The sequence below is a fragment of the Nanorana parkeri genome, unplaced genomic scaffold, assembly GCF_000935625.1.
Source record: "Nanorana parkeri isolate BGI_ZX_2015 unplaced genomic scaffold, ASM93562v1 scaffold29, whole genome shotgun sequence".
In the NCBI taxonomy this organism is placed as follows: domain Eukaryota; kingdom Metazoa; phylum Chordata; class Amphibia; order Anura; family Dicroglossidae; genus Nanorana; species Nanorana parkeri.
This window is the reverse complement of record NW_017306297.1, coordinates 2,474,808-2,501,072: the sequence shown is the minus strand read 5'-3', so window position 1 is coordinate 2,501,072 and position 26,265 is coordinate 2,474,808. Positions and strand designations below refer to the sequence as shown.

At 43.7% G+C, this 26,265-nt stretch overlaps 1 protein-coding gene across 1 annotated transcript in view; it reads left to right on the top strand.

Moving 5' to 3' along the window:
- Positions 1-10,980: 10,980 nt before the first annotated feature.
- The window catches only part of ACAP2 (ArfGAP with coiled-coil, ankyrin repeat and PH domains 2), an 84,463-nt gene continuing 69,178 nt past the window's right edge, over positions 10,981-26,265 (top strand). The window contains exon 1 of the mRNA XM_018567272.1: positions 10,981-11,206. Coding sequence (XP_018422774.1) covers positions 11,154-11,206 — 53 coding nt within the window. The 5' untranslated portion in view covers positions 10,981-11,153. The remainder of the gene's footprint in view (positions 11,207-26,265) is intronic.

Here is a 26,265-nt window from a genome sequence, read left to right as displayed (position 1 = left end):
GCGTGAGCGCTACACTAGTTTAAAGTATACCTGTCATTTAAAGGAGAACTATGGGGTTAGGGCTTTTCCCCATAGTTATCCTAAGGGTAACGGGAGGACACAAACTAGCGTCCTCCCGTCACCCTAAGCTCAGTATACCGCGAGCTACAGCTCGCGGTATACTGAGACACCGCAGCTGAAGCGGATCCTGACAATTATGTCTGGATCCGCCCAGCTGCGTGAGTGACAGCTGGCTCTGCCTATCTACAGGCAGAGCCAGCTGTACCCATCCCCTATCACGTCCATTCCGCCAGTCAGCGCTGGCGGAGCGGGGCGAATCCACGGCTCTCTGCCGTGACAGGATCAAGAAGTGAGCGAACGCCGGTATGTGTTCGCTCACCTCCCGATCTGCTAAGCCGACCTGTGACAGTCTCATTGCGACAGGTCAGCTAGAACTATGTCACTCACCTGGAACACGTATGCAGATCGGCAGTTCTGATATCAGGCTAACTCCACTTGATGCGTACTTCTTTCAAACCAGTTAAGGTGCCCATACACTGTACGATTATCATACGAGAATCGCGGGAAATCCCGCGATCGTACGATAATCGCAAAGTGTATGGAAGCGTGCGTCTACTGTACGGTCGCACGTCTTCCGTCGAACAAGCAGGATGGAAAACCCGCCGAGAATCGTACGATTCTCGGCGGGTTAGTGGCCTGCTTGTTCAACAACTGCCGAACGGGCCGGTGTGCGCACGTGCACACTGCCGTTTGCAGTCATCGGAAGCCTGCCCCTCATGATCGCAACTATGATCTGCCTGTCCAAGATGGGCAGATCGTACGTTTTTTTAATTACTTTACAACCCTCGCAAGAGGCAAAGACTGAGTTAAGGTGTATGGCCACCTTAACTCAGTAAATACTGAAGCCAGAGGGTTAGTGTAACAACCAAGTAACTAGCTTTTTTAGAAGTATGTCTGCACTGGCAGCATATCAGTCTTGCTTCAGTATTGTAGTGAGTTACTGAATTAGAAAATACATGAGGATCAGGAGTTTATCTTCGCTTGCTATAAAACCAGAGAGAGCCAGGCCACTAGAATTTTTAAAAGGACATCAGCAAAGCCTCTCACAGCAGACTTTGTTTCAAGCAGTCTTGTACTTCTCCAGCTTGTACCCGTGTGACTGTGCCAAGGAGAAAATAAAAGAATCTGTTTAGAAACTAAGCCACAATACAGAAATCCATCCTTGTGACCTTCTGTAAAACAAACAACACAAAACGTGGACTTAAAATGGCACACAACGACACACGCCACAACGACAATATTATCCCAATGTCTGTCACTGAAATGAGTTCCACTGGAAATCTAAGTTCGGTATGAAAAAAAATGGAATAGTTAACAAATACATACTAAGCTCTTTCAAATGGTGTTTTGTAAGTTACATTTTACCATTGTTGTCATCATTGTCATTGCTCAAAACATTTCTTTTGCACTTAACGTGCACTGGGTGGGGTGAAAAGGAAGGACAGTATTCCAAGTTTTAAACCGTTTCAAACAGGAAGATCCAATTTACATAAAACACACTGCAGCTGACTCAAAGGAAGTGGCATAACATTAATAACCAGTGTGTGCTTAATGCAGAAGTCTACTACTCTTGTGTGTTGTTTGGTACATACTTTTAATGGTACAACATATTTATAAAATAGCACCACATGTTTAACACCCCCTCTATTTTATTCTCACTATTGCACAAGTGTTAGAACAATACATAAACAAAACATATAAAGATATCTTAAAAAACTAAAAACTGTAAAAAGTCCATGTTCATACACAGTGATGTGTCAAATTTCACCACTTTAATACACATATAATGTGCTCCCCAAACTGTGCAAAATAATGCATCCCTCTAAACTGAATTAAATGTCCTCCATATTCATAGTATAAGATTTTTTACTTACCTTATACATTGGTCACATGACACCTGCTTGGGGTCTTCTTCTAAGTATCCATGTCAGCGCCTGCATGACGCCGACACTTCCTATTGGATGTCCATTTGCCAGGGTCCTCTGAGGATCCAGAAGAGGGTCCACTTTAGTGGAGAAGAGTAAAGGAGACCGGCGGTCTTAGGCACCATTACACCGCTGGATTTGTGTTCCCCACACCTGAAAGTGGTGGCGGCAAAGGACCTGAAGAGAGGGCTTAGGTGAGTATATCTACCTTCACAAGGTAAGGGGAAAAGAAAGCCTGGCAGGATGGGTTAGAGGTGGGTGGGAGTGAGGGGTGGGAAATTTTTAGTTTTTTTTGTTTTTTAAGTGCAGTTGGTCTTTAAATATGTTTTTAAAATAATGATTTCCATTATTATACTGGAGAGATTTTCAGTTCCAGCAGTCGATTATTATGAAACAATCATAGCTACCAAAAATATATATATATATTTTTGGTAGCTATGATTGTTTCATATAAAATATATATATACGCAATCACTTTCTGGAATAGGTTTGCAGATTAAAGATTCTCAAGAGGATTTTTGAAAATGTATTTGAATCACAGAATTTATTATACTATAATCCATTCGAATGGATTCTAAATTATTCTAAATTATTCTAATCCATGAAATGCAGATTTTGGATCACCAAATGTGAAGCATGGTACCAGGCTGATGGCAAACCCAAAAGCACAGGGGGACACTAAAGGAATTTGTGAAAGGATTCTATAGGAATCTATGTACCGGTGCAACATTACTTTGTGTTTTGTTTCTGTCAATAAAGCATTAAGTCAAACATTAGAGGTTTGATATGCTATTCTCTTGCCTTCTGTAGACTCCAGAGAATCGTTCAAATATTTCTCCCATGTACACATATGAGACAGTTTATAAGTTAGCACTATTAGAATGGAGTACAGGAAGAAAATCAGTCCCATATGTGCATGAATTTGCTTACGCAAAAGAAAGCATCAAACTGATCTCTGAGTAAGCCTACTAGACAACAGAACAGAAAAAGGGATGTGAAAGAAAAGGAAATGCTGCTTCATTCTGTACAGAATGTAATTTATATTACACACAGCTTTAAGATAAGGGGAAGCCACACTGCCTCATAAAGGTCCCTCTGTGCAGTGTGGTTCTAACTCTAATCTATGAGAGCCTCCATCTTGGAGCATATACAGGCCGTCCCCGGGTTACATACAAGATAGGGACTTTAGTTGAATTTGTATGTAAGTCGGAACGGGTACATTTTTTAAGTGTAACTCCAACCATAAAAAATTTTTTTTAGTATTGGATAGCATAGGGAAGGGTCACGGTTCTTTTGCTGTCTGTTCCTGTTGTTCAGAAGATTATAATATAATTTTAATTTTTTTTATTTAAAATGACTCAGCAAAAAAGTTTTTTTTTCTATTTTTAATTTTATTTTATAAACTTTATTTTTTATTATTTGTTTGCATTTTTAATTTTTATTTATTTAACTTTTTCTTTCCTTTGTTACATTTTTTTGTCTTTTTAATTTTTATTTTTTTATGTATTTGAATGCTGGGAGCCATAGCCAGCCTGCTATTGGATATTTCAAATTGCAATAGCCAATAGCAGGCTGGCTATTGCATCTGACCACTGCCTGCTGTCAATCACCAGAGGAGAGGCCTGAAGCAGAAAGTTCTCTATCAGGTCCCCCCATGCTGATTGACAGCAGACAGTGGGCGGGTGCAAAACCCAGCTTGCTATTGGCTATTGCATTTTACAATATCCAATAGCAGGCTGGATATGGCTCCCCGCCTGCAATGAAGAGTAGGCAGGGGGGCGGGGCAGAGGAGCCGCGGCCGGACCAGGAGACCGGAGGATCGGAACGGCTTCCCGGAGGTAGGTGCACATCAGCAGAGGTACGTGGGGCATCGGCATTATGCAGCGGTCTGTGTCCCCGCTGCCTCCGCCAACACAGGCGCGGAGAGCAGCGGGGATTTGAAAGGACACAGGCCGCTGCAGCCACAGTGGACCCCGTTCGTAAGTATGGATTGTCCGTAAGTCGGATGTCCGTAACTCGGGGGCTGCCTGTATAGCAAAGGATGAATTGGGTTCAGGTTCACTAATAGGCGGCCCATTCCTTCTGAAAGGCACACCAGAAGCCACGCATGTCACAACGGCAGCTGCAGCCCCCAGTGTGTCCCCACACCAAATCCAACAAGCAAAACAAATGCTGGCGTGTCCCTGTGCTTTTAAAATGGGAGACCACACTACACAGAGGAGCCTTGACGAGGCAGTGTTGCTTCCACATATTTTGCAAACGTTGTGCAACTAAAACCTGTGTTTTTAACCCTAAAAGTTAGACAGTGTAATTTTGTTGCAAGGACAGAGTGCTATCATGGCGTTATGTTATTAATTGGAAAGATTTACCTTAAAGTGACATTAAAGCATAAAGGATAATCCACCCCCCGCCCAATGCTAGTCTAAGGACTTACCCTAATTGATGCCTCTTGATCTGATTATTTTCTTTCCTGTAGTTTTCAGCATTTCCCTACACTCTGGTCTCTGATCCAGCGCTGACTGCTGTGTCTTCTGCGTTCTACGGAGTCTCTGTGGGTGCACACTACGGGGCTGCCTGCATTGACTCACCCTGTGTCTCTCCTCGTCTCTCGGCTGAAGATCTGTACAGCGCATGCAGCCGCCCAAGATTTTTCAGATCTTCGGACGGGAGCGTGCGGCGGAGACACAGGCAAGTTTAAACCTTTTTCTGAACTTTTTGCATATATCTACTGCTTGCTAGCAGTAGATACTGTATATGCAAAAAAAACCTAAGAGTTTAAATATACTTTAATGTCTGTTCTGGCCACCAAAAGAGAGGGGAAATCACCACATCCCCATTCTATCCAAAATATGGCTGGTGCTCTACCTTAAAAAAATAAAAAATACTAATAACTTATTATCTGCAAACTCCAGATGACAGTTGTGGGGTGTAGCAGCAGCTGTAGCTGATATTTCAGCTCTGGAATGAGTAAGTGTAGTACATGTCTAAATAACATATCACACAGCATATATAACCAATGCCTAAAGAATATGAAAAGCTAAAACTTTTTACATTTTGAATAGGAGGTTAAAAACCTCTAATTTTTTTGCCAACTGTGACTCAATAGGGAATGTCCCTTAACGTCCTGTCCTGTAGACCCAACAGAAAATTAGAGGATATCTTTCCAATATGAGCAAAATGCCCTCTTAGTTGTCACGGTAAAAATTTACACATTGAAAGCTTTTCTCTCCATTTCTATTTCTGTTCTGGTGGCAAATCCAAATTTTGCATGTATCCACACTTTCATTCCCAGTGACATTGGTGAGCAGGGCAATTAGCAAAAGTCAATCTCCCGAACAGGGACACCTGATAGTGGTTCTTCTAACCCCTCACCACTCAAACTTTTTTCAAAAAAAGATTTGCCTTTAGTTATACTTAAATTTTCTCTCACCGAAGAAAGAGCAGTGTATTAAAAAGGAACTATAGGTATTTTTTAAAGAGACTATCTTTAAGCACTGGACAGAGTTTTGGCACGGCCTTTGATGACATCATGGTCTGCTTCATTCTTACTAACTGGTTGTTCTAAGAAAAACTCCACAAGAGAATGGTACCAGCAGCTCCTGAGGCAGAGAAGCACTGTTCACCTGTGGGAGGAAAGCAGGTACCAGTGGTTTCTTACACCCTGGTGCCTAGTGTATAAGTTTAGTAATAAGTAAGTATAAGTTCTAGTAAGTGTAGTTACTAGTACTCTGTATACTAGAACACAGCCAGTTTGCCTGTCTGTATTTTAGTGCATAACGTCCAAGTGTGAATGGGTCAAATACTCAGCAAAATACTAACAATAAAATCATTACCTAGTCCTAAAGATTGGACTAAACAGCTCAGTTTCAGTTTTTGCGGATGATACTAAACTCTGTAGAGCAGTAAATTCCGAACAAGAGATATTCGCACTACAACAGGACCTTAGCAAAATTGAGGTATGGGCTACAAGATGGCAAATGCGATTTAATGTTGAAAAATGCAAGGTTATGCACATGGGAGTAAAGAACATGTACACACACTACTACTTGGGGGATGCTACATTAGGGAAGTCAAACATAGAAAAATACATGGGGGTGCTCATAGACCACAGATTTGGCAAAAGTAAGCAATGCCAGTGTAATTAACTCACCTGTCCGTCGCTCAAGGATCGGCCCAGGGTTTCGCCTCGTCATCTGTGACGTCATTAGGCCCCACCTTCACTGTTGGCTTAAGCCAGGAAGATCAATCGCCCGGCGTTCGAGCAAGGGAGAAGACGTCGGGCAATACCCCTTCTAATCCCGCATGTTGAACCTCATTCTTGACACCATCAGGCAGCTTACCTTCAAAGGCAACCTTTCCACAGTGCTTAACCCGTAAATGTCATTTGATGCTATCACCAGATATCTTTTCCGCCTTCATTTTCTAAGTCAGATTTAACTGTTCCTTTGAGACTTCAACGGGTGTCACTGTTGCATCTCCCCACACAACATCCTGGACAAGCTTCATTGCATGGGCTGTATTACACACCTAACGAGCTCGCCCCTGTTAAGGACTCTGACCCAAGGCTACCTGGAGACAGATCCTGTTCATAAAGAGAGACTGCCTGTGAACCACTTCCCAAATGCAAGTACTTATTGTCTACCTCTAATGTGTTATCAAAGAGACTGCCTTGTGAAACACTTCCCAGAACACTAGTGCTTATTATCTACTGTGTTATCAAGGAGACTGCCTTATGAAACACTTCTCAAACGTTAGTGCTTATTATCTCCTGTGTAATCAAAGAAACTGCCTTGTGAAACATTTCCCAAACTCTAGCACTTATTATCTACTGTTTTATCAAAGAGACTGCCTTGTGAAACACTTCCCAAACTCTTGTAACTACTATCTACTGTGTTATTAAAGAGTCTGTCTGTGATACACTTCCCATACTCAAGTACTTACTATCTGATTGCAAGCCTGGGTAGAAGCCTGAACTGTTTGAATTATACTGCTACCCACTACTTGAAGATACGATATCTGATCCTTCTGAGAAAACCCTCCACATCATATCTGTAGCTGAGATCCTTGCAGCGTGTTACAGCCAGGCATCAACCAGTAAAGCTAACAAGATACTGGCGTGTATTAAAATAGGGATTGTAGCAAGGGATCAAAGAGTAATACTTCCACTTCATAAACCATTGGTTCGGCCCCATCTTGAGTATGCATTACAATTCTGGTCACCGACTCCAAGGAGGGACGTCCTGGAACTGGAGAGAGTTCAGAGAAGGGCTACAGATTCATTAAAGGGATTGAAGGCCTGCGTTATGAAGACCGCATTTAAAATCTAAACTTATTTAGATATTCACCTTAGAAAAGAGGCAATTAGGAGAGGACCTTATTTCAGTCTTCTTTATTTCAGTCATGGGGACCCCAATATTAGGAACAAACTGTTTAATCCCACAGCGGTATTGAGAACCTGGGGACACAACAAGAGGTTAGAAGAGAGAGGGTTCAATCTTAGAATTTGCAGGGGGTATTTTACTGTGAGAATAGTGAAAGTTTGGAGTTCCTTTCCACAGGCGGTGATATATGCTGATAACTGATAAATTCAAGAAACGTCTGGATGAGTTTCTTCTTTCGCAGGATCTACAGGGATATGGGAAGTGTTACAGCAAGATACACACACACACACGTTGAACTGGATGGACCCTGGTCTTTATTCAACCTTACCTACTGTGTTACTAAGAAAAATGTATTCATCAGTTCCCTCATACCAAGTGGAAAATATACTGCCCAGTTCCTTATGTGTTTTAAAAGTTATTCTGCTGTTATAAATATTTTATAGATTGCATGATAGTCCTAAAAACATATCAATGTTAGGTTACACTAAAAAGGCAATCTGGTATCTGTAGACAACATTAAACATTTGGGATGCATTTTAGTCCATTGGAATCACTTGTGTAACGTATTGGCAAACACTATTGATTTTTTTTTGTTTGTGAAGTGTACATCCGCTGCATACTTGCTTACATTTGTAACATCCAGCGGAATAAACAGTCTGGCTGCTTCGATGCACAGGAGACCAATGGAACTACAAAGATTCAGTCACTTATGTCTGAGAATAGCTCTGCGTTTAATGCAGATATTTGATCATTCAAAGTAAACAGAACTAAGGAGATTTCCAGGAGAAAGTCCTAACTTCTAGATGTCAGGATAATATCTGAGCTTATATGACAGTGCGTGTGTGTGGTGGAGGTGGTGGCCACCAGCAAGGGTCACCCCTGAAGTGTCTTTAACCAAGTGTCCTACTCCTGCAGGTGGCACTATACCAGGGGTGGACAAATGAATATGGAATTCAGGAGCCACCCTGTCTAATCCAAAAACCAGCAGCCAGCTCCATTGACAATGGACAACTAGGGGAAAAATGTAGAAATTGGGTGCCAGCTGTCATTTGTAAGCAGCTTTGGCTACCTAGCTCCCGGGATTTGTCCAGCCCTGCACTACACCCAGTGGTAATGATCTGAAGCCAGGGTTGTATCCTCCAATGAACAGGCTAGAGCTTGAGGTTGTAATGGTGAATCATAGATTAGCTGTTATGTACGACATTCTGCAACAGATAAATTACCTTATCTAATACAAAGGGCAAAGTTGCAGATGTTATTCAAAGCAGCATGGAGCAAGTTTTAACTGAACAGAGAATGTACTGAATTAAAAACAGCAGCCGGTATGGATTTAAAAAGGATTCAGCATGTCCGATGGGCACAGAAAACTATTTGAGGGTTAAATTATATGTGCAGCTAATATTTTTTAGGTTTGGGTAGATCAGGGGAGGGTTCAAACCCTTATCAGGTTATTTCTTGCTGTTTGCTTCCTGCTGGGAAGATCTCCTTTCACTTCCTGTTTCAGAAACACAACAGGAAGTAAAAGGAAATATCTCTAAAGTGAGGGAGGTTTTCATCTTAGACATTTATAAGCAGAGCATTTGCCTCTTTGGCAGATTCCCCCTCACCTCTTGCTCTCAGGATAACTCTTAACCCTTTCGCTAACAGGCGTTTTTTCAACACATAAAGCCAGTGACACACTTTGCGTGCAGTGTGTGAGCTGAGTGCAGGCAAATGATTGACTGCACCTTCAGCCAATCGGCTGTGATAGCATATTAGTGGTTAAAGGTTCTCTATCAGACCCCTAGTGTCACTTCATAGAAGCTATTCAAGCACAGATCAGACTGGAATAGCTTCTACCCCGGCTTCTCTACCTGGGGAATGACAGCTAAGGAGCCAGAAGTGATGGAATCAGTGTTGCTTCTGGCTCCATTCAGCGGTGAGAAGATTAGTGAACTGGTGTTTGGTGGTCTCTCTCCCTGATTCGCACCGACACCTGTGATGCCACTACCAGGCCTGCAGGAGGGGCAGCACAGGGGTGTCAGGCGTGGGGCACTATTCACTGGCCTGTGGAAGTGATCTGGTGGCAGCTTACCTGCCCGAATCACTTCCAGTGCGAGGGCTAGTTCACACCACATACAGTGTGTCCCAGCACGGTTAGCTGCTGGAACGCACCCTGGCCGGCTTCCTGCGTTCAGGGGCCGCGGCAGTGCATTGACGTCAACGGAATAGCAGCCAAGCCCCCTGCCCTCATTGTGATCGCTTGCACCACAACACGTGGCACATCAATGCCTGCGTTCCAGTCCAGTTCGATCTGAAAAAGTATTGCATGCAGCATTTTTTCAGATCCCTCTGGACCGCAACGCAGGCATTAATGTGCCACGCATTCTGGTGCGGGTGATTGCACTGCGGGTGGGAAGTGTGGCTGCGGAGCCATTGACTTCAATGCACCGCCACGCTCCCTCCCAGGGGCGGGAGGGAGCGTGGCGGTGCATTGAACACAGAAAGGCAGCCGGGATGCGATACAGTGCGTTCCAGCAGCTAACCGCGCTGGAACGCACTGTACATGGTGTGAACATGCCACAAAGCTGACAGTTGGCTTTACACAGGTAAACAGAGTCAGGAGTCTGTTTACAAGGCTTCCCTGCCATCGACGTACGGCATACATCCAGGGAAAGAGTTAAAGGAGAAGTCCACCTTTAATACCTTGTCTTGTTTTATGTTATACCCATGTTTAGAATGTAACATGGAGCCATTCTGCAGCCCCCTGCAGGGAATTCTTCCCTACAGCATACAGCATACAGCCATGCCATCCATTCACAGGATCTGTAAATAAAAAAAACTGCACATCTCATCTACCGCCATGGCACAGGGATTCGAAGTTCTCAATGGAATAGAAGTGCGGTGACACCCCTGTGCTTGTAGTCCATTGATGACTTCCCCCAGGCCCATAACTGAAGTTCTGTACTTCAATACCGACCTGGGGCCGGGGGAATAGTCAGCAGGAGATTTACAGGCTCCAAGGTAAACAAAATAATAAATGCAGATTCTTTTCTTTCATTAATGTGTATTTATTTTTTAAAGGTGGGCTATGCCTTTAAATGTAGGATTTCCACTTTCTGTGACAATGGTCTCCAGGTTCTCAGCTGGGACACTGACCGCAGTAAGAACTATGCAGAAGGTCCAACCCTCCCCTACTTTCTCCAAAACTAGCCATTTCATGACCTCTCCAGGCACTGAACAGAGCCCCCCCTCGCAGCAGCCATGTGCGTTGTCCCTTTCTCCCAATGTTGATGTCAGCAGGCACCACACGGAAGTATTTGGAAGCTCTCAGTGACCACTCATGCGAGGCGAGCACTCTAATGTACATCCAGTATGACTTTCTGCCCGGAGGGCAATTCCGAGCGGTTAATCCCAGCCCTACCTCGCCCTATCCTTTCCCAGGCCTCCTCTCCCTCCCTCCCCTCCAGGGTGACTCCACCCACTTCCAAGTTGTCCCTAGCAACCAGCCGCGCCCTCCAACTCATGGTATTCCGCCTTTGGCGCAAACCCATTGGCTGCCACAGCCGTCCCTCCGCAGGTTGCCTTGGCGAATAGGCGTGTCGGGGCGGAGTTCTGTGATGGTGTGTGACTGGGAAGCTGGCTGTGTCAGGCTGTAGGAAAAGGGAATGTTGGCCATGTACAGCGCCGCATAGCGGCCTCCGTTAGCTCTAGTGAGGTTCTTCCTGTCCGGCTGTGCACTGTGATCGCGGCCCGTGAACCTGCTTCGTCCTCACGTAGCCATCGGAGTACCAGGGAGGTCGAGGACATGAAGATGACGGTGGATTTCGAGGAGTGTCTGAAGGACTCTCCCCGGTTCAGGTGAAGTCGGGGATCGTTCTGTAATGTGTGTGTGTGTGTGTGTGTGTGGGGGGAGGAAGAACTCTGAAAGTGGCTGAAAGTAGTGTGATCCTCAAGTGAAAGCAATGGGCGAAGTCTGATCACTCCGTGCAGCCTGGAAGTACACCACCCTGCCTGTGGAGGGGTCTCAGCTGACTGCATGTGACAGGTTGTATGGGTCAGGGGTCACTACTGGGATCATATGTGTACAGGGGTCACTATTACACTAGTACATGTATGTACAGGGGGGGTCACCGCTAGGATGCTATGTGTACAGGGGTCACCGCTAGGATGTTATGTGTACAGGGGTCACCGCTAGGATGCTATGTGTACAGGGGTCACCGCTAGGATGCTATGTGTACAGGGGTCACCGCTAGGATGGCATGTGTACAGGGGTCACCGCTAGGATGGCATGTGTACAGGGGTCACCGCTAGGATGGCATGTGTACAGGGGTCACCGCTAGGATGGTATGTGTACAGGGGTCACCGCTAGGATGGTATGTGTACAGGGGTCATGTAAGGTGGCTGTTATCAGGAAGCGAGATTGTTGAGTAGTGCTAATAGCTTATTACTTTTCTATGAAAGAAATAAATAATAGACTGCCATGCACACTATAAAACTAGCAGTGTACCAGCAGGGCTGGATTGGGCACATCTCCCAGTCGTGATGGTAATCTAATGTCCCTTGTCCCTTAATGTGCATTGCTTATGACTGGCCTACCTGTCATACACATGCTGGTAAGTTGCATTACATTGGCCGATCACAGACTTCCTGGTTGTAACCAAAATAGAAGTGAGGGGAAATCCTAAGTCTGACAGCAGGCCCTGGGTGAGGGGACATCTCACTACAGGGACTCCTCTTCAAGGACAGTCATCAAAGATGAGACTTCTGCTCACCTGGAAAAGACATCGGGGGCGATTTCTAAAAAGCAATACAATCCGTTCCCTATGTAAAGTATATGCTCACCTAGCTCAGTGAATTAGGTGAATCTGTGTTTACCTTAGTCATCCAATCATGTGCTGTGTGTGGGCATGGTGCGAACCGAGATCACCAAAGCTGTCAGTGACATACCACCCTGCTCGCCCAATCAGTTGCAATTGGAGCATTCCTCGCCCCTTTGTTGTGTGTAGCTGCGGGGTAGGGAATGCCCCGGCCGCAACTGCTTGGGCTGGTGGTATGTCACTGGCAGTTCTGCGCAGGCTGGGTGACCTTGGTTCACACCATGCCCACACACATCAATAGTATTTCATTCCTCTTGTACATGACTGAAGAGATTAAGGCATGTCTTATTTACTAAGCTAAGCAGCCATGCACTTTATTAAGTGAACCATTTCTCCTCTCCTCTTAGTAAATTAGCCCCCATTCTCTCCATTCCTATTGCTTTCTCTCAGAAGGTCATACATGGCTTGCCCTGACAGCACCACCATGACAAAAGTAGATTTGATAAAATGGACTGAAGATTATCGGATGAACAATGACTGCATTGAATCGCATGCCATCGCTGTTTGGTAACGACATTGTATTCAGGTAGCCTTGGGTACCGTCTGTCTGAATACCATAGCCAGCAGCGGAGATACCTCTGTAAGAGCTGTGCACCGCGAACAGGAAAATCGGTGACATTCTCTTGTTCAGTGAGAGGAAATGGAATTGTGTGTGGCCAGCTTTGGACAAGAAGTGAAGGCAACTTTTCCTCACTCTATTCAACACAAACAGAATAAATAGGTGTCTGGAGTTCCACTTTAACCTCCGGCAGGTGTTATTTCTGCTGGTCATCACATGTAATGAATATGCGCTCCTTTTTTACTGCTAGTTAGTAAAGTCTCGGGTAACCAGTTAATAGGCTAATGGAATACAATTCCATGTGCTTTGATGGCGATAATTATTGCCGGATACAAGCTGCGTTTTTGCAGTCTGAAAGAGCTCGTTTTTCTGATCTTTCCCAGTAGGAACCAGTGAGACCTTCCTAACAACCAACGTGTTTTTAAAGTGGGAGTTCCCCCTAGAATGATCAAATCTGGAGCAATTGTCAATGACAGCCAAGTAGCTTTTCTCTTTCATTTTCAAAGCTTAACTGAACAAACTGAAGATAGAAGATGATTGGTAACTATGGGCAACTGCTCCAGATTCTGTCTGCTCCAGTTTTGATACGTTTCTGTATTTGGAACCTGATGTATTGTAGTGTGCTCATCATACTACAACCACCTGCAATCCCCATAGACTTCAGTAAACTCTAGACATGCTGTGCTTGGGCTCATTTCAGCTCTGCGAATGAAGGAAATGGGAGCACAGATGTGGATGAACGATAAGATGCCAGAAAGCATTTTTCCTCTTCAGCAATATTTATAAATATTAATTATTTCAGATGTTTGCAGCACTCCACAACATGCGCTCTGCATAGCGGTACCATTTGTCAGGGATCCCTCAAGATTTCCCAAACCGATAATATCCAGCAGTGTTAGGTCATCTAACTTTTTTATATCTCAGTTGTTGCTTCTTAGACTCTAAAGCTGGCCATGCACTCTCGGCACTGAACAAGATACTAAAGCTGGCCATGCACTCTCGGCACTGAACAAGACACTAAAGCTGGCCATGCACTCTCGGCACTGAACAAGATACTAAAGCTGGCCATGCACTCTCGGCACTGAACAAGTCCAAACCCCCGCCGAGAATCGTACGATTCTCGGGGGGTTTCTAGCCTGCTCGCCCGATAGCTGCGGAACGGGCCGGTGTGCGCACGCCCGTTCTGCATTGCCGTCATCGGAAGCCCGCCCCTCAGTTGGGCGGGCTTTCGATGATCGCCAGTACGATCTGCCCGTCCAAGGTGGGCAGATCGTACGGGCTTTCAAGAAGCATACGACCATCGCAAGACAAAAGTTTTGCGATGGTCGTAAGGTGGATGGGCACCTTAAAGCTGGCCATGCACTCTCGGCACTGAACAAGACTCTAAAGCTGGCCACGCACTCTCGGCACTGAAGAAGACTCTAAAGCTGGCCATGCACTCTCTGCACTGATCAAGACTCTAAAGCTGGCCATGCACTCTCTGCACTGAACAAGACTCTAAAGCTGGCCATGCACTCTCGGCACTGAACAAGACTCTAAAGCTGGCCACGCACTCTTGGCACTGAACAAGACTCTAAAGCTGCCCATGCACTCTAATGTATGAACAAGGGGAAAAATGCACAATTCCCCCCCATCCAAGCTAACCAGCATAGATAGGGGAGCCTTCTACCGTGTACTCTTATTGTATTCTGATACCCAGCACCCACAGCTGTCGGAATACCCGAACAGTCACTGTTCTGCTGACCATTATAGCTGGGCTACTTTGACATAGTTCAGTAGAAAAATGTGCTATTTTTCTAATGGAGGGGTGCTGAGCCAGCAGGGGCACATGAGAAACTGGGACTTATGTGGGGGCCAAACCAATACTCTAAACTTGATTCTGCTCAAAGTAAATTTTATCAGCTTGTAAAAAGCAGTAAATTGTATAGTTTTAATAATGTCCCCATTAGAGTGCTCCCTTACATTTGTCTCTTCTAGAGTGCCCCTTTATATTTATTGTCCCCTCACACCTTTAGTTTACTACTTTATTAGTAGCCCAGAGGTGGAAGTGGGGGAGTGACGCAAAGCTGCAGGAGAGTGCGGAAGAAGATACTCTTCCGTCCTCTTGTAATGCTGGTGGCGGTGGAACACATTTGGCGTCATGACTGCAGAGGAGGTGAACACATGACATCTTAGGTTGCTAAGAAGCTAGCGGTCCTAGCAACCAACTGCTGAGGAGGAGGAGGACATGTGCAGGGCTATGGCTCCACTGTTAACCAGCTATTACCTAGTGCAGGTTGGCATTAGTGGTCTGGACATAACCGCCACTCAGTCTGTGTCTGGACCACAGGCTGGACAGGGACAACCAAAGAGCTGCATTCAGGTCCGGGTCATGCAGTACTTTTTTCCTGGCAGCACTTTGCGAAGCAAATAAACTCACTACAGGGAATAAATCTGAATGAAATGTAATTTTATGTCTTTTCAGCAAAGTTGAAAAAAAGTATTCAGTGCAATGTGTCATTGACGATATATCGTCACCGTTTACTTCATAGCATACTCCTGTGGCCGCGTTACAATGAGCCCTTAGATAGTGGCCGTGTTGTTTTACACACTGTGGTAGATTGCTTTAGTTGGCCAGGTGAACCTTTTGACAATCTCATTGTGTGTAGAGGAGCATTATAAAATAGGAATTTCCATTGCACATGATTGGATGATTACATGGGGTATAGCGTTACGGTACTCCTATTGTCTTTTACATAATCAAAGTGAGATTCTCTATCGCCGTGTGTTGTGCTGTTTGTAAGCAAGTATTGTTTTTCCTTTTATCTGCCACGTGGAAATTGTATTCAAGCATTTGCCTCCTCTTATGTAATTGTATTGATTTAGCTTTATCAGGGATTCAGGTCATTGTTTAAGAAATGACAGTTGATTGTGTTTTATCCACTCGGGACTGTTTGCACGAGTGCTTTAGGACTGCGCAATTTGTGTGATCACTACCACATTTATTGTTGTATTGTTCTATTCTTGCTTTCATCCCCACATGGTTTAGAAATTCCCCATGGAGGATGTAGCATAGCTTCACTATGTCCAACAAGTAATAAAGGAAGGAAAGAAGTCTCTGTGTGTGTGTGTATATATACCTACGGTGCTACACCCAGGCCATCTAGCATATATAGATCTAAAGTGACTGTGACAGATGTCTGAATTGTGTCCTTTGGTTGTCTTTGTGATCTTTCCATAAACCTTGATTGGTTGAAATGTACTGACTACTGCACCTTTGACACCTTTTTTAAATAGCACTATATATAATGCAGTATCTAAAGTGCTCTGCTATCCTTTCTTATGAAGAATCCATAAGCTACAGTTCATAAAGTGTGTGTGTGTGTGTGTGTGTTTTTTTGATGATTATTTTTTTGATTAATGGAAAAAAACACAGACTTCCTTTTTAGTGAACTTTTTTTAATTTTAATTTTTTAATTTTTTTTTTCATTTAATTTTTTTTATCATTATTTGCACATTTTCTTAGAATGAATACACAGATGTATGTTTCAGCCTGTGCAAATAGAAGTTTTTTTGATTAGATAAGAGATTTCTGTTATTCACACATTTCTTACACTAGGTTGCTTATTTGTGATGTGGGATTTTGCAACATTGTTTTTAATTGACACATTTTTTCAAATCACCTTTGCTGCTTATGCAGCAGTCGTTTTTCTTCTGCACTTCGGGTCAGCCGAACATGCTGAGCATGTTCGGCTGATCCGAAGCCACACGAAGCAAGCCGATGTACGGCTGAAATCAGCCGTACCAGCCTGAAGTGAATAGCCGAACAGTGTTCGGTGCACTTCACTTCAGATCGGTCATTCACTCGGCTGCCCTCGGCAGCTTGGTGAATAGACCCCATTGTCCCATGGAGTGTTTATTCACACACCTCTGAATACTATCAGTTTATATATACTGATTTGTTAATGTGATATTTAATATTTACACGTTACTCACTTAGATGTGACTGACACCTTTGACCTTTTTTTTTATGTTAATTTCCCTATGAATGCTTCACGCGGAGGTCACACTAATTGAACTTTGTGGTTCTATCACCGAAAGACGTCAAGCGCTGTACTTTTTGCCTGAGTTCAGCAGCTTTTCGCATTTTTTCAGTCTTACAGAAATCACACATCATTAGTAGTTCTTGGGTACAACTTATTTAATTGACATAATATTTTTATTGGCTTTTTTCCATTAACGCAGATTTCTATCTATCACTTAAACTACAAAAACAAGTGGAAATGTCTATTCACTCAGTTTTCACTCATTTTCCCTCCAAAGAACTGAGAAAACCATAAAAATGCAATTTTCAGTTCTATTCCTTTTACACGGCCGTCGTAGATGCAAAAAGTGCTAATCGCCGTTCCTTCTTTACACAGACGACTTTCAGATCCATGTCATAGAGCTGCTCTGTCATGTTCTGACTGTCCTCTCCAGTTTGTATATACGATGATGTTTCTATACTGAGGAAGGACTCGGCTGAGAAGCCAGTCTGAAGTCCTTTTCCATGGCCTGTGAATTATCAAACAACAAACATTTGCAGGCCATCTGATGCTCCTAGGTCATCTCTTCCTCCTTGAGGTCTTGCGTAGTTGTTTTCCCTACTTACATTAACACATGTCGTGATGTTTGGGCTTGCTGACTTCGACATGTTTATTTTGGAGCTCTTCAGAGAAAAGGGAAAAGCCAGCAATTGCAAAAAATGAAAACTTGACGAGTCGGTATTGCAAAATTTATTTTTCCTGCCACTTGTTAAAGCTGTAGTTTAATCTGCTTATGTGTTGCCTTCCCTGGTTCCTCCTTTTTCTTCTCGTCAACATACTAATGAAATGTGTAAATATTACCTTTCTATTTTCAATACATACTTTATTTAAAGGAGAACTATGAGGTGAGTGATTTTCCCTCACCTCATAGTTCTAGCCGACCTGTGACAATTAAACGGGTCACATGTCGGGTCAGTAGATCGGGAAGTGAGCGAACACATACCGGCGTTCGCTCACCTCTCGATCCTGTCACGGCAGAGGGGACTGGATTCCCTGCTCTGATCCGCCAGCGCTGACTGGCGGAACGGATGGGGGAGGGGGCGGGTACAGCTGGCTCTGCCTCTAGATAGGCAGAGCCAGCTGTCACTCACGCAGCTGGGCGGATCAGACATAATTGTCGGGATCCGCTTCAGCTACGGCATCTCAGTACGCGGTATACTGAGCTTAGGGTAACGGGAGGACGCTAGTTTGTGTCCTCCCGTTACCCTTAGGAGAACTATGGGGAAAAGCCCTAACCCCATAGTTCTCCTTTTAAGACTCAGTGATCTCAAAACAGGCTCTCTGGGCTTCTTTATGCAACACAGGCAGATTATGGCGAGGTAGGGGGACCATCAGGGTGTAGTACATAGCTTCCTGAACACATCACAGCACCCTGCCTCAGTACTCCTATGGAGAGCTCTCGGCTCAGAAGCAAGCAATTGACTGGCTCTTGGTAGGGGTTTTGTACATTTTGAAATGCCTCCGTGGGTATAATTCAGTCTGAAGGCTTGTTCACACCAGCAGCCGCGCTTAACTGCACAGCTGGTGGTGTGCATGTTCCCGTACAGTGCCCATGTGATCCATCGAGCCACATCACACTGTTGCCTTTTGCTTTTGTTAGAACTTTATTAAAATGGCATTTCATTAGGTACTATGGGCCGATGCGGTGGTGCTGCGACTCACTGTTGTGCTTAAAAAAAAAAATTCCTGCATGCTGTTTTTTCTTTAAACGCACACCACCAAAACGCAGTGGTGTGAACCATGCCCACCTGTGACTAGGCAAATTGCCTTGTCTTGCGTTTGGGCCGCGCTGGAAAAAACAGCGCAGCCCAAACGCAGATGATGTGAAAGAGTCCTGAAGGAGTGGGCATGCTCAGGCAAGCTGTATTTGCATGCAGCCTGCCCTAGGTAATGCCAACATGCGATGCTGAAAGACGATGAAAAGAAGTGAAATCCAGTGAACAAAGGAGACGGGGCAGGGATAGTAAGGCTGGAGAGGATAGGGCTAGATGATGATGGACATCCTCCAGACAGGAGTTGAGACAGACTGTACCTGACTTACTGCAGCTTCTAATGTGCACTGTGAGAAGCTCATAGCGTGCAGTGAAATCAGAGGAAGCAATTTCAGTACAGGAGAGGAGCCTGTATAGCGGTGCAAGACTGAAGGTGAGGATGGAGTTCAGCTTTAAGAATGTATCAGTTGGTGATGTGTATGTTAAAGAAACCAGAAAGCGTTTGGGTGACCACTTCTTTTTTCTCTTTACGCTTTTCCCTTGTGTTGCTATGTCTACAGACAGGAAGCATTAGGAGCCACAGATGTGTATGTCGCTTTGTTCTGACTGTCAATTAGGTTATTGTTAGAGCTTTAGATTGTAACACTTTTTTATTTTAGAATAAATGAATTGTATAACTAGATTTTAAACATTAAATTCCTGGTTGTAGTTTTAAAATGGCACAGCAACAGCGGCGGCCTGTGCCGGCATTGTTTTAGGGCTTGTTCCACCAGCAGCCAAGATTAACCACAGGGGTGCTGGTGTGCGTGTGCCAGGACATTGCCAATGTGCTCGCTATAACCACATCTCACTGTTTTTTTTTTCTTTGTTAGAATGTTATTGAAATGTCACAAGTATCGGGCACACTGATGTGGTTGTAAAAAAGGACTGCATGCCATACTGCGCAGTAGTGTGAACTCTGCCCACCCATAACAAGGCAAATTGCCTTGTCTTGCATTCGGGATACACTGGGGGAAAAAAAAAAGTTCAACCGAACGCATATGGTGTGAATACCTGGTGTCCAGTATAGGGATTCAGCGTCTCTCTCGGGTTCCGTCGGTTTCTGGTGCAGGACCTGCCAGCTGTCCATGACAGCCAGGGCCCAGCAATAATTGTTTCAGCTCCTGGGCTGCAGATCTTGCTATACAGCGCTCTATAGGAGTGCTTGTAGCTGATCACTGCAAACGCAGTGGGGGGAATTTATGAAGACTGGAGCAGACAAAACCTGGAGCAGATTTGCACTGCAACCAATCAGCTTCTATGTCTCATTTTCAGATCTTCTCTGAGCAAACTGAAGAGAGATGCTGATTGGTTGCCATGGGCAACTGCTTCTAGATTCTGTCTGCTCCAGTTTTTTATCAATTCCCCACAGTACTTTTGCATTGGGTTTACATTGGAAGGGATGTGACATCACGGGTAATGTTACAGCACGTCCTCGGAGTACAGAGGCTGGGGACAGAGCTTTTGGAGAGATATACAGCTGGCACCCACATTTGAGGTTTTCAAAGGAGCTAGCTCCCCCCCCCCCAAAAAAAAAAAATGTCTGCTGTATTGCACAGACAGGCTCCTGAATTCCATAGTTGCCCACCACTGATCAAAGAAAAAATATTCCCTCTCATAATAATCTCCAGGTCGAAACAATGATTTTTGGATGCCATTTGAGTATACTGCACAAGCATCACATGCTCTCATAAGTGAATGCAATGTCTGAATGCAAACTAGCAGTTTTTGGTTCTGCATTTTTTTGATTTATGGAGAAATCAACTTTTGTGAAATGGAGTGGTGCCAACAGGCCCACCTACAGCTTGAATGTCAGCAGGGTTAGCTTTACACAGGGCTAAAAATGATCTCTCTGTCACATGAGTTCTAGGTGCCCAAAACTACTTGATATTTTATTTACCCCGATGGCTGAACAGAGTGGTGGAGGAGTGAAGGAAAGGGGGATACATCCTGCTAGGGAGGGGGGCATTAAAGTCCGCTTGTGACTTCTCCCTACATGTGCCGAGCATAGATTTGCCTTCACATAAATATTGGACAATATACAAAGTACACCAGATGGCAATGTGACAAAATCCTGAAGATGGCTCATTTGCAGTCCAGGTCCTGACTTCATAAATAAAAAAAACTTTTGTACTTTTGCCCTAACTACATCGTCCTGCAGAATTGAACAAAGGCCTATTAAACCATACTGTTGTTTCCTTCTTACTGACTCAGCCTTTTCTACAAGGATATTTTGGAGCCGATCATTATAAAATGATGCACACTAAATAAAATGATACATTCACTTTTAAGTCTTGTCACACAGCGGCTGTCACTGAGATGAATCTTGTGGACTCTTCTTCACAGCTCCTGTAAACATTCCAGTGTGGCCCATAAGTGGTAAAGAGCTTTTCCCTTATTCTTTGTAGAAAAGGGGAATGTAGGATTTTTCAAGAGATTTTCCAGCATTATTATTTATCGTGTGTGTAATCTATATTTATTATTACATTTTTTTTTTCTTGTTTTGTTCTTTTGTAGTAACCATTACTTTTGCCGAAGTAATTGTTTGTTCAGGGATATCTAGTTTTAGTGTATGCATTAATAGACTGCGGACTATAGTGTCAAAGTGTAAGAGAAAGTTGGCAGGTGAGTCTTGAATCGGTAATTGAAGCATTTGGTTTACTAGCAGTTCATTAAAGTAGAGCTATGGCCTCCCATTGAGGAAAGACACGTGCTGCAGTGCTTACTTGTAATGTTCATCGGCACTTACTGTTTTCCTGTAGTCCTCCTGCAAAGTCCCACAAATACCTGTTAAGCCTTCCAGTAAAGTCCACATAATGCAGCTTCCTTTGATAGAGGGACAACACTGCTGCACTGTTACTGAATTCAGAGCCGCGTTGAGATGATGTTGTAGGGGGCGTGGCTATCAACATTATCCCTGCTGATTCTTAAGCCTGTAGCTTTTCAACCAGCAGCTGGTCCCACCCACTGCTTTCTGAATTGGTGGAAAAAACTGTGATGCTGAAATCCCCCCCCATTGTAATGCAGTGTCTAGAAGGGGGAGCATGTGAGACACACATAACATGGGATTTGGATGACTCTATGGGATGTAAAATAAGTTTTTATTATATTTAGGCTCTTGCATCACATAGAGACTGGATTTGAGACCTGTAATAAACTCATACAGGAGCCTTTAGATGCACTTTGATGCTGAACTCCAGACAAACGGCTGAATACACAGATATAATACATATATGAGAGCTGTTTTACTTCCCACTATTTCAGTCTGTTAATTCCTGATATTTAGACAACACAGCTAGCCTGGTGCCCTGACTTGTCTACTGCATTTAAAGCTCAATTTCGAGTGCTCTGAAAAACTATGGGGCTCATTCATAATGGAGAGCATACATTGCTATCTAATCTCTACTTCACTGCACTTCAATGTGCACCCCAGGGAACTCCATGGAGTTCTCTCTGCCAAAAAACAGAGTGGTGAAAGCAACATGATTGGCAGACAGCTGGTCATGTGACATTGACCATTCACATGACCGGGCTCTTTCCTGGCTTTTTATCTCCCTCCTATGTCTTGTCCCTGCTCCCAGCTTGTGACTGGTCCTTGAAGGAGAAGCAGCGAACTGAGGAGCTAATTTCTCTGCTCACTGACCCCTGTCAGTGTGTTTCTGGTTAGCACATGAGTTCCCCCAAAGTTTGCCGGGAAACTGTGATGATTTCCTTGGTCCACCACAGCTCTCAATAGTTCCTCCTGCTAACTTCCATGTCAATACTGTCTGTTTCAGCAGTAGGAACCAGTGAGAGTTGAGGGGGACCTTCAGTTGAAGAGTTATGTATTTACATTCTTGTTTTACAGGTATAGCTTTCCTACGAAAGTTTATTATAGCATTAGGGTCTCTTCAAGACTTGTACTGCCTTAAATACTGTATATAGCCACCTTTTTATGGTGTATGTGGAAATATCTCTGCAACTCTTTAGCTGATGATCTTTGATGAGTTTGTGGGTAAGATGCATTGGAAGCTAAATTCAGGCTCTATATGGCCAGTATTTAAATACCCTGTAAGTTCCCCATTGTGAGTTAAGAGACAAACTAGTCACATCTTGCATTCATTGTACAAAATGAGTTGAATACAGATGTGCGACTCCTCCATTTCTTCATTGAAGCGTAAGGTATAGAAACGATCCATACAAATTTACATATACTGTAATCTTTGAACCAAAGAACTGGCAGTTATTGCTGTAAATAATTCATATGTTCTATGGTGCTTCACGTATACATCCTGGCAAAGTGACATCAGAGAAATCTATTGTGCTTGGCCAAAACAAAAAGTCAAACACTAATATTTAGCTGGACCGCCTTTTATCTTTGATTATGGCACGCATTCACCGTGGCATTGTTTTAATAAGCTTATGCAACGTCACAACATTTATTTCCATCTAGAGTTGCAATAATTTTTCACTGAGATCTTGTAGTGATGATGAGAGAGTCGGACCACTGTGTAGTCTTCTCCAGCACATCCCAGAGATTCTCAATGGGATTAAGGTCTGGACTCTGCGGTGACCAATGTGTGAAAATGATGTCTCATGCACCCTGAACCACTCTTTCACAATTTGAGCCCCATGAATCCTGGCATTGCCTTCTTGGAATATGTCTGTGCTATCAGGGAAGAAAAAATCCATTGATGGAAAAACCTGGTCATTCGGTATATTCAGGTAGGCAGCTGACCTCATTTTTTGGGGGACATAACGTTGCTGAACTAATTATCCAATGGAAGGCTCTTACATATTTGCTTAGCTAAATCCAGCTGGTGACTTTTTTTTTCACATGAAGTGAACATAAATCTGTGGAAAGCCCTCTTTTCTTAAATCACTATTTTATCTCAGGAAGTGTTATTTTGTCAACATCTCAAACAGTTCCTTTTTCTTCTCTCCTCCATAGGCAGCTTTGGAATCTCCTGGTTATCAGCACCCAGATGTTAGTAATTTTAAAGCTGAACAATGGGCAAGAAAACAAATATCCCAGCCTAATGTCCTCTGTGTCCCCCGTCCCAGACTGCAAGGGTTAATTTCTCATTAAGTCTAGAAGTGTAGTTTTTAATAATTTTTTTTTTGTATATGTTCACTTTGTGTGGAGAAATAGGAAAGCTAGACGCTTATTGGTTGCTATTGGATAGAATGTCTTTGACACTTTTTATTCCCTGCACTGTATCCTTCTTATTATGCCTGCTCAACACACAGTATTGCGGTACCGTAACGCACCACCGCTGGAAGGTGCATTGGAGTGCCTTTCAAATGAATTGCAACGCACCTAGCGTGTGGGGCAGTGTGTGTGTGTGACAGCATGTGCTGAACAAACAGATCCTGTGCATTTAGAGCAAAAGGTGTGACTGAGCTGTAAAAATTGCATATTTTGCACCAGAATATTACAAAGTTAATGCTCTGCCATAGAGAAACAAAAATGGTAACAGGTGAAAATAACTAAAAATGAGGTATATGTCTCATTGTAAGCTCTCACAGGCAGGACCCTCCTTACCAGCTTGTCTAGATTTGTATTGTAACCGTACCGTCTTCCTTATATTGTAAAGCGCTGCGCAAACTGTTGGAGCTTTATAATTCCTGTATGATAATATTAAAGTACAATTAAACTCTTGTTTTTTTGTCTGCATATATCTGCTGCTAGCAAGCAGTAGCTATATGCAAAAACATTTAAAAAAAGTTACCAAAAAGGTATAAACTTACTCTGTCTTCGCCGCTCGGTCCCGTCTGAAGATCTGAGCTTCTCAAGTGGCCGTGCAGGATGACGGGGTGAGCGCATGCGCAGTAGAGATCTTCGGTGGGGAGGAGAGACACAGTGGAGCTGAATGCACGCAGCCGGGAGCATACACGTAGGACAGGAAGAGACAGGAGTCTGAGCTGGATCAGAGACCGGCACCAGCGTCGGCGAGATTGCTGAATACAAATGGAAGAAGATGTTTGGATCAAGAGGCATCAATTAAGGTAAGTCTTTAAAGCAGCATGGGGTGGGGGTGGTAAAATATGTGAGACTTTAATGCCTCAGCACATATATTTCAAAAAGGTGACATTAAACCTTCAGATTTTTTAACCTAAACCAATACTGTAATGTGTGCCTTGCTGTAATCCATGGTAGTTTCCCTTCTCTTTGCTGCTCTTCCTTTTAAATCCTCATGTCTTCTCATGCTGGGTAGAACTTCCCTTTGCAGCTGACTGCCTCTTCCTGTAGTGCTGGCTCAGGTTGCAAACCTACACACAGACACCGTGTATCCATTTCAGAGACAAGGCAGTCTGCTGCAAAACAGAAGTTCTGCCCAGCATGAGAACAGATACAGATTTAAAAGGAAGAGCAGCAAAGAGAAGGGAAAGAACCATGGATTACAGGAAGGCACACATTACAGTATTGGTTTATGTTAAAAAATCTGAGGGTTTAATGTCACTTTAAGTCCGCCTACCGTACCTTTCTAATTAATGAACCAGAGAAATGTATGCCTCCCCCTCCCCCCTAGTGTGCTCAGTATTGAATGTCATTCTGTTTCCCTTGGCAGAATATAATGGAAAAACATCCAAGACCAGAAAAATGCGGTGACCCTTTTACCAAACATCTGCATTCAATTTTAGGTTTCCCCCTTTAGAAGTTGTGGAGTGAATTGAAATGCAACATAACAATTTTATAACAGATGCTTCAAAACATTCCTGTAATGTAATGTTGGCAGTTAATGTATTATTTTTTTTTCTTACACATGGGCTGGTGTTGAAGCATAGTATAAAGCAAAAGTGAAATAGTCTTGTTTTATTTACTTTAATAACATATGATTGTGATTACATCAGTAAAGCAACTCATAATCTAGAAGCAGCCCAGTGTACCTAAACCCTAATGGTATTTGTTTAGAGATGAATCTTGCATTCTGTTGACTACATTAAACAACAGATGTGTAGATTGTGATGTGTTCATGCGTAATGTCACTTCTTAGGAAGCTGCTTTGTATTGTGTTTTGCTGATGAAATACCGTTTGCTGCCAGTTTTGTGTCATCATGCAGTTTGTAGTTTTATGCTGATTACAAATGACATTTGTTGACCGGTTCTTAAAATGTATTGTTGTTGTTTTTTGTATTACATGAAATCTACTAACGTTGTTTTTGTGAGCCTCCCCCTAGTTTTTATTTATTTATTACTGGTATTTATATAGCACTGACAATTTACACAGCACTTTACATACTGCAAATTCACATCAGTCCCTGCCCGCAAGGAGCTGACAATCTATTGCACACACATACTAGGGTCCATATAGACTGGAGCTAGTTACCCCTCCAGCATGTCTTTGGAGTGTGGGAGGACACCTGAGTACCCGGAAGAAACCCACACAAGCACATGGAGAACATGCAAACTCCTTGCAGAAAGTGCCCTGACCAGGACTGCCACAAAATATATAAATCCACTTTGTTTGTACTAAATGCCCTTGCAAACCCAGATATTGCTTTGTGCATAGCCTGTGCAGAGAGAAGAGCTGTGGGAGGCACCCAGCACGCCCCATCCACCATAGGCTGCTTACAGAAAACTACAGTTGGGGGCAGATACAAGACCAGTCACCCTGCACAAGGAGAGAGCAGTAGTGACCGGTCTTTTGTCTTCGTTCACACTGCTCGATTCTCGTACGATCGC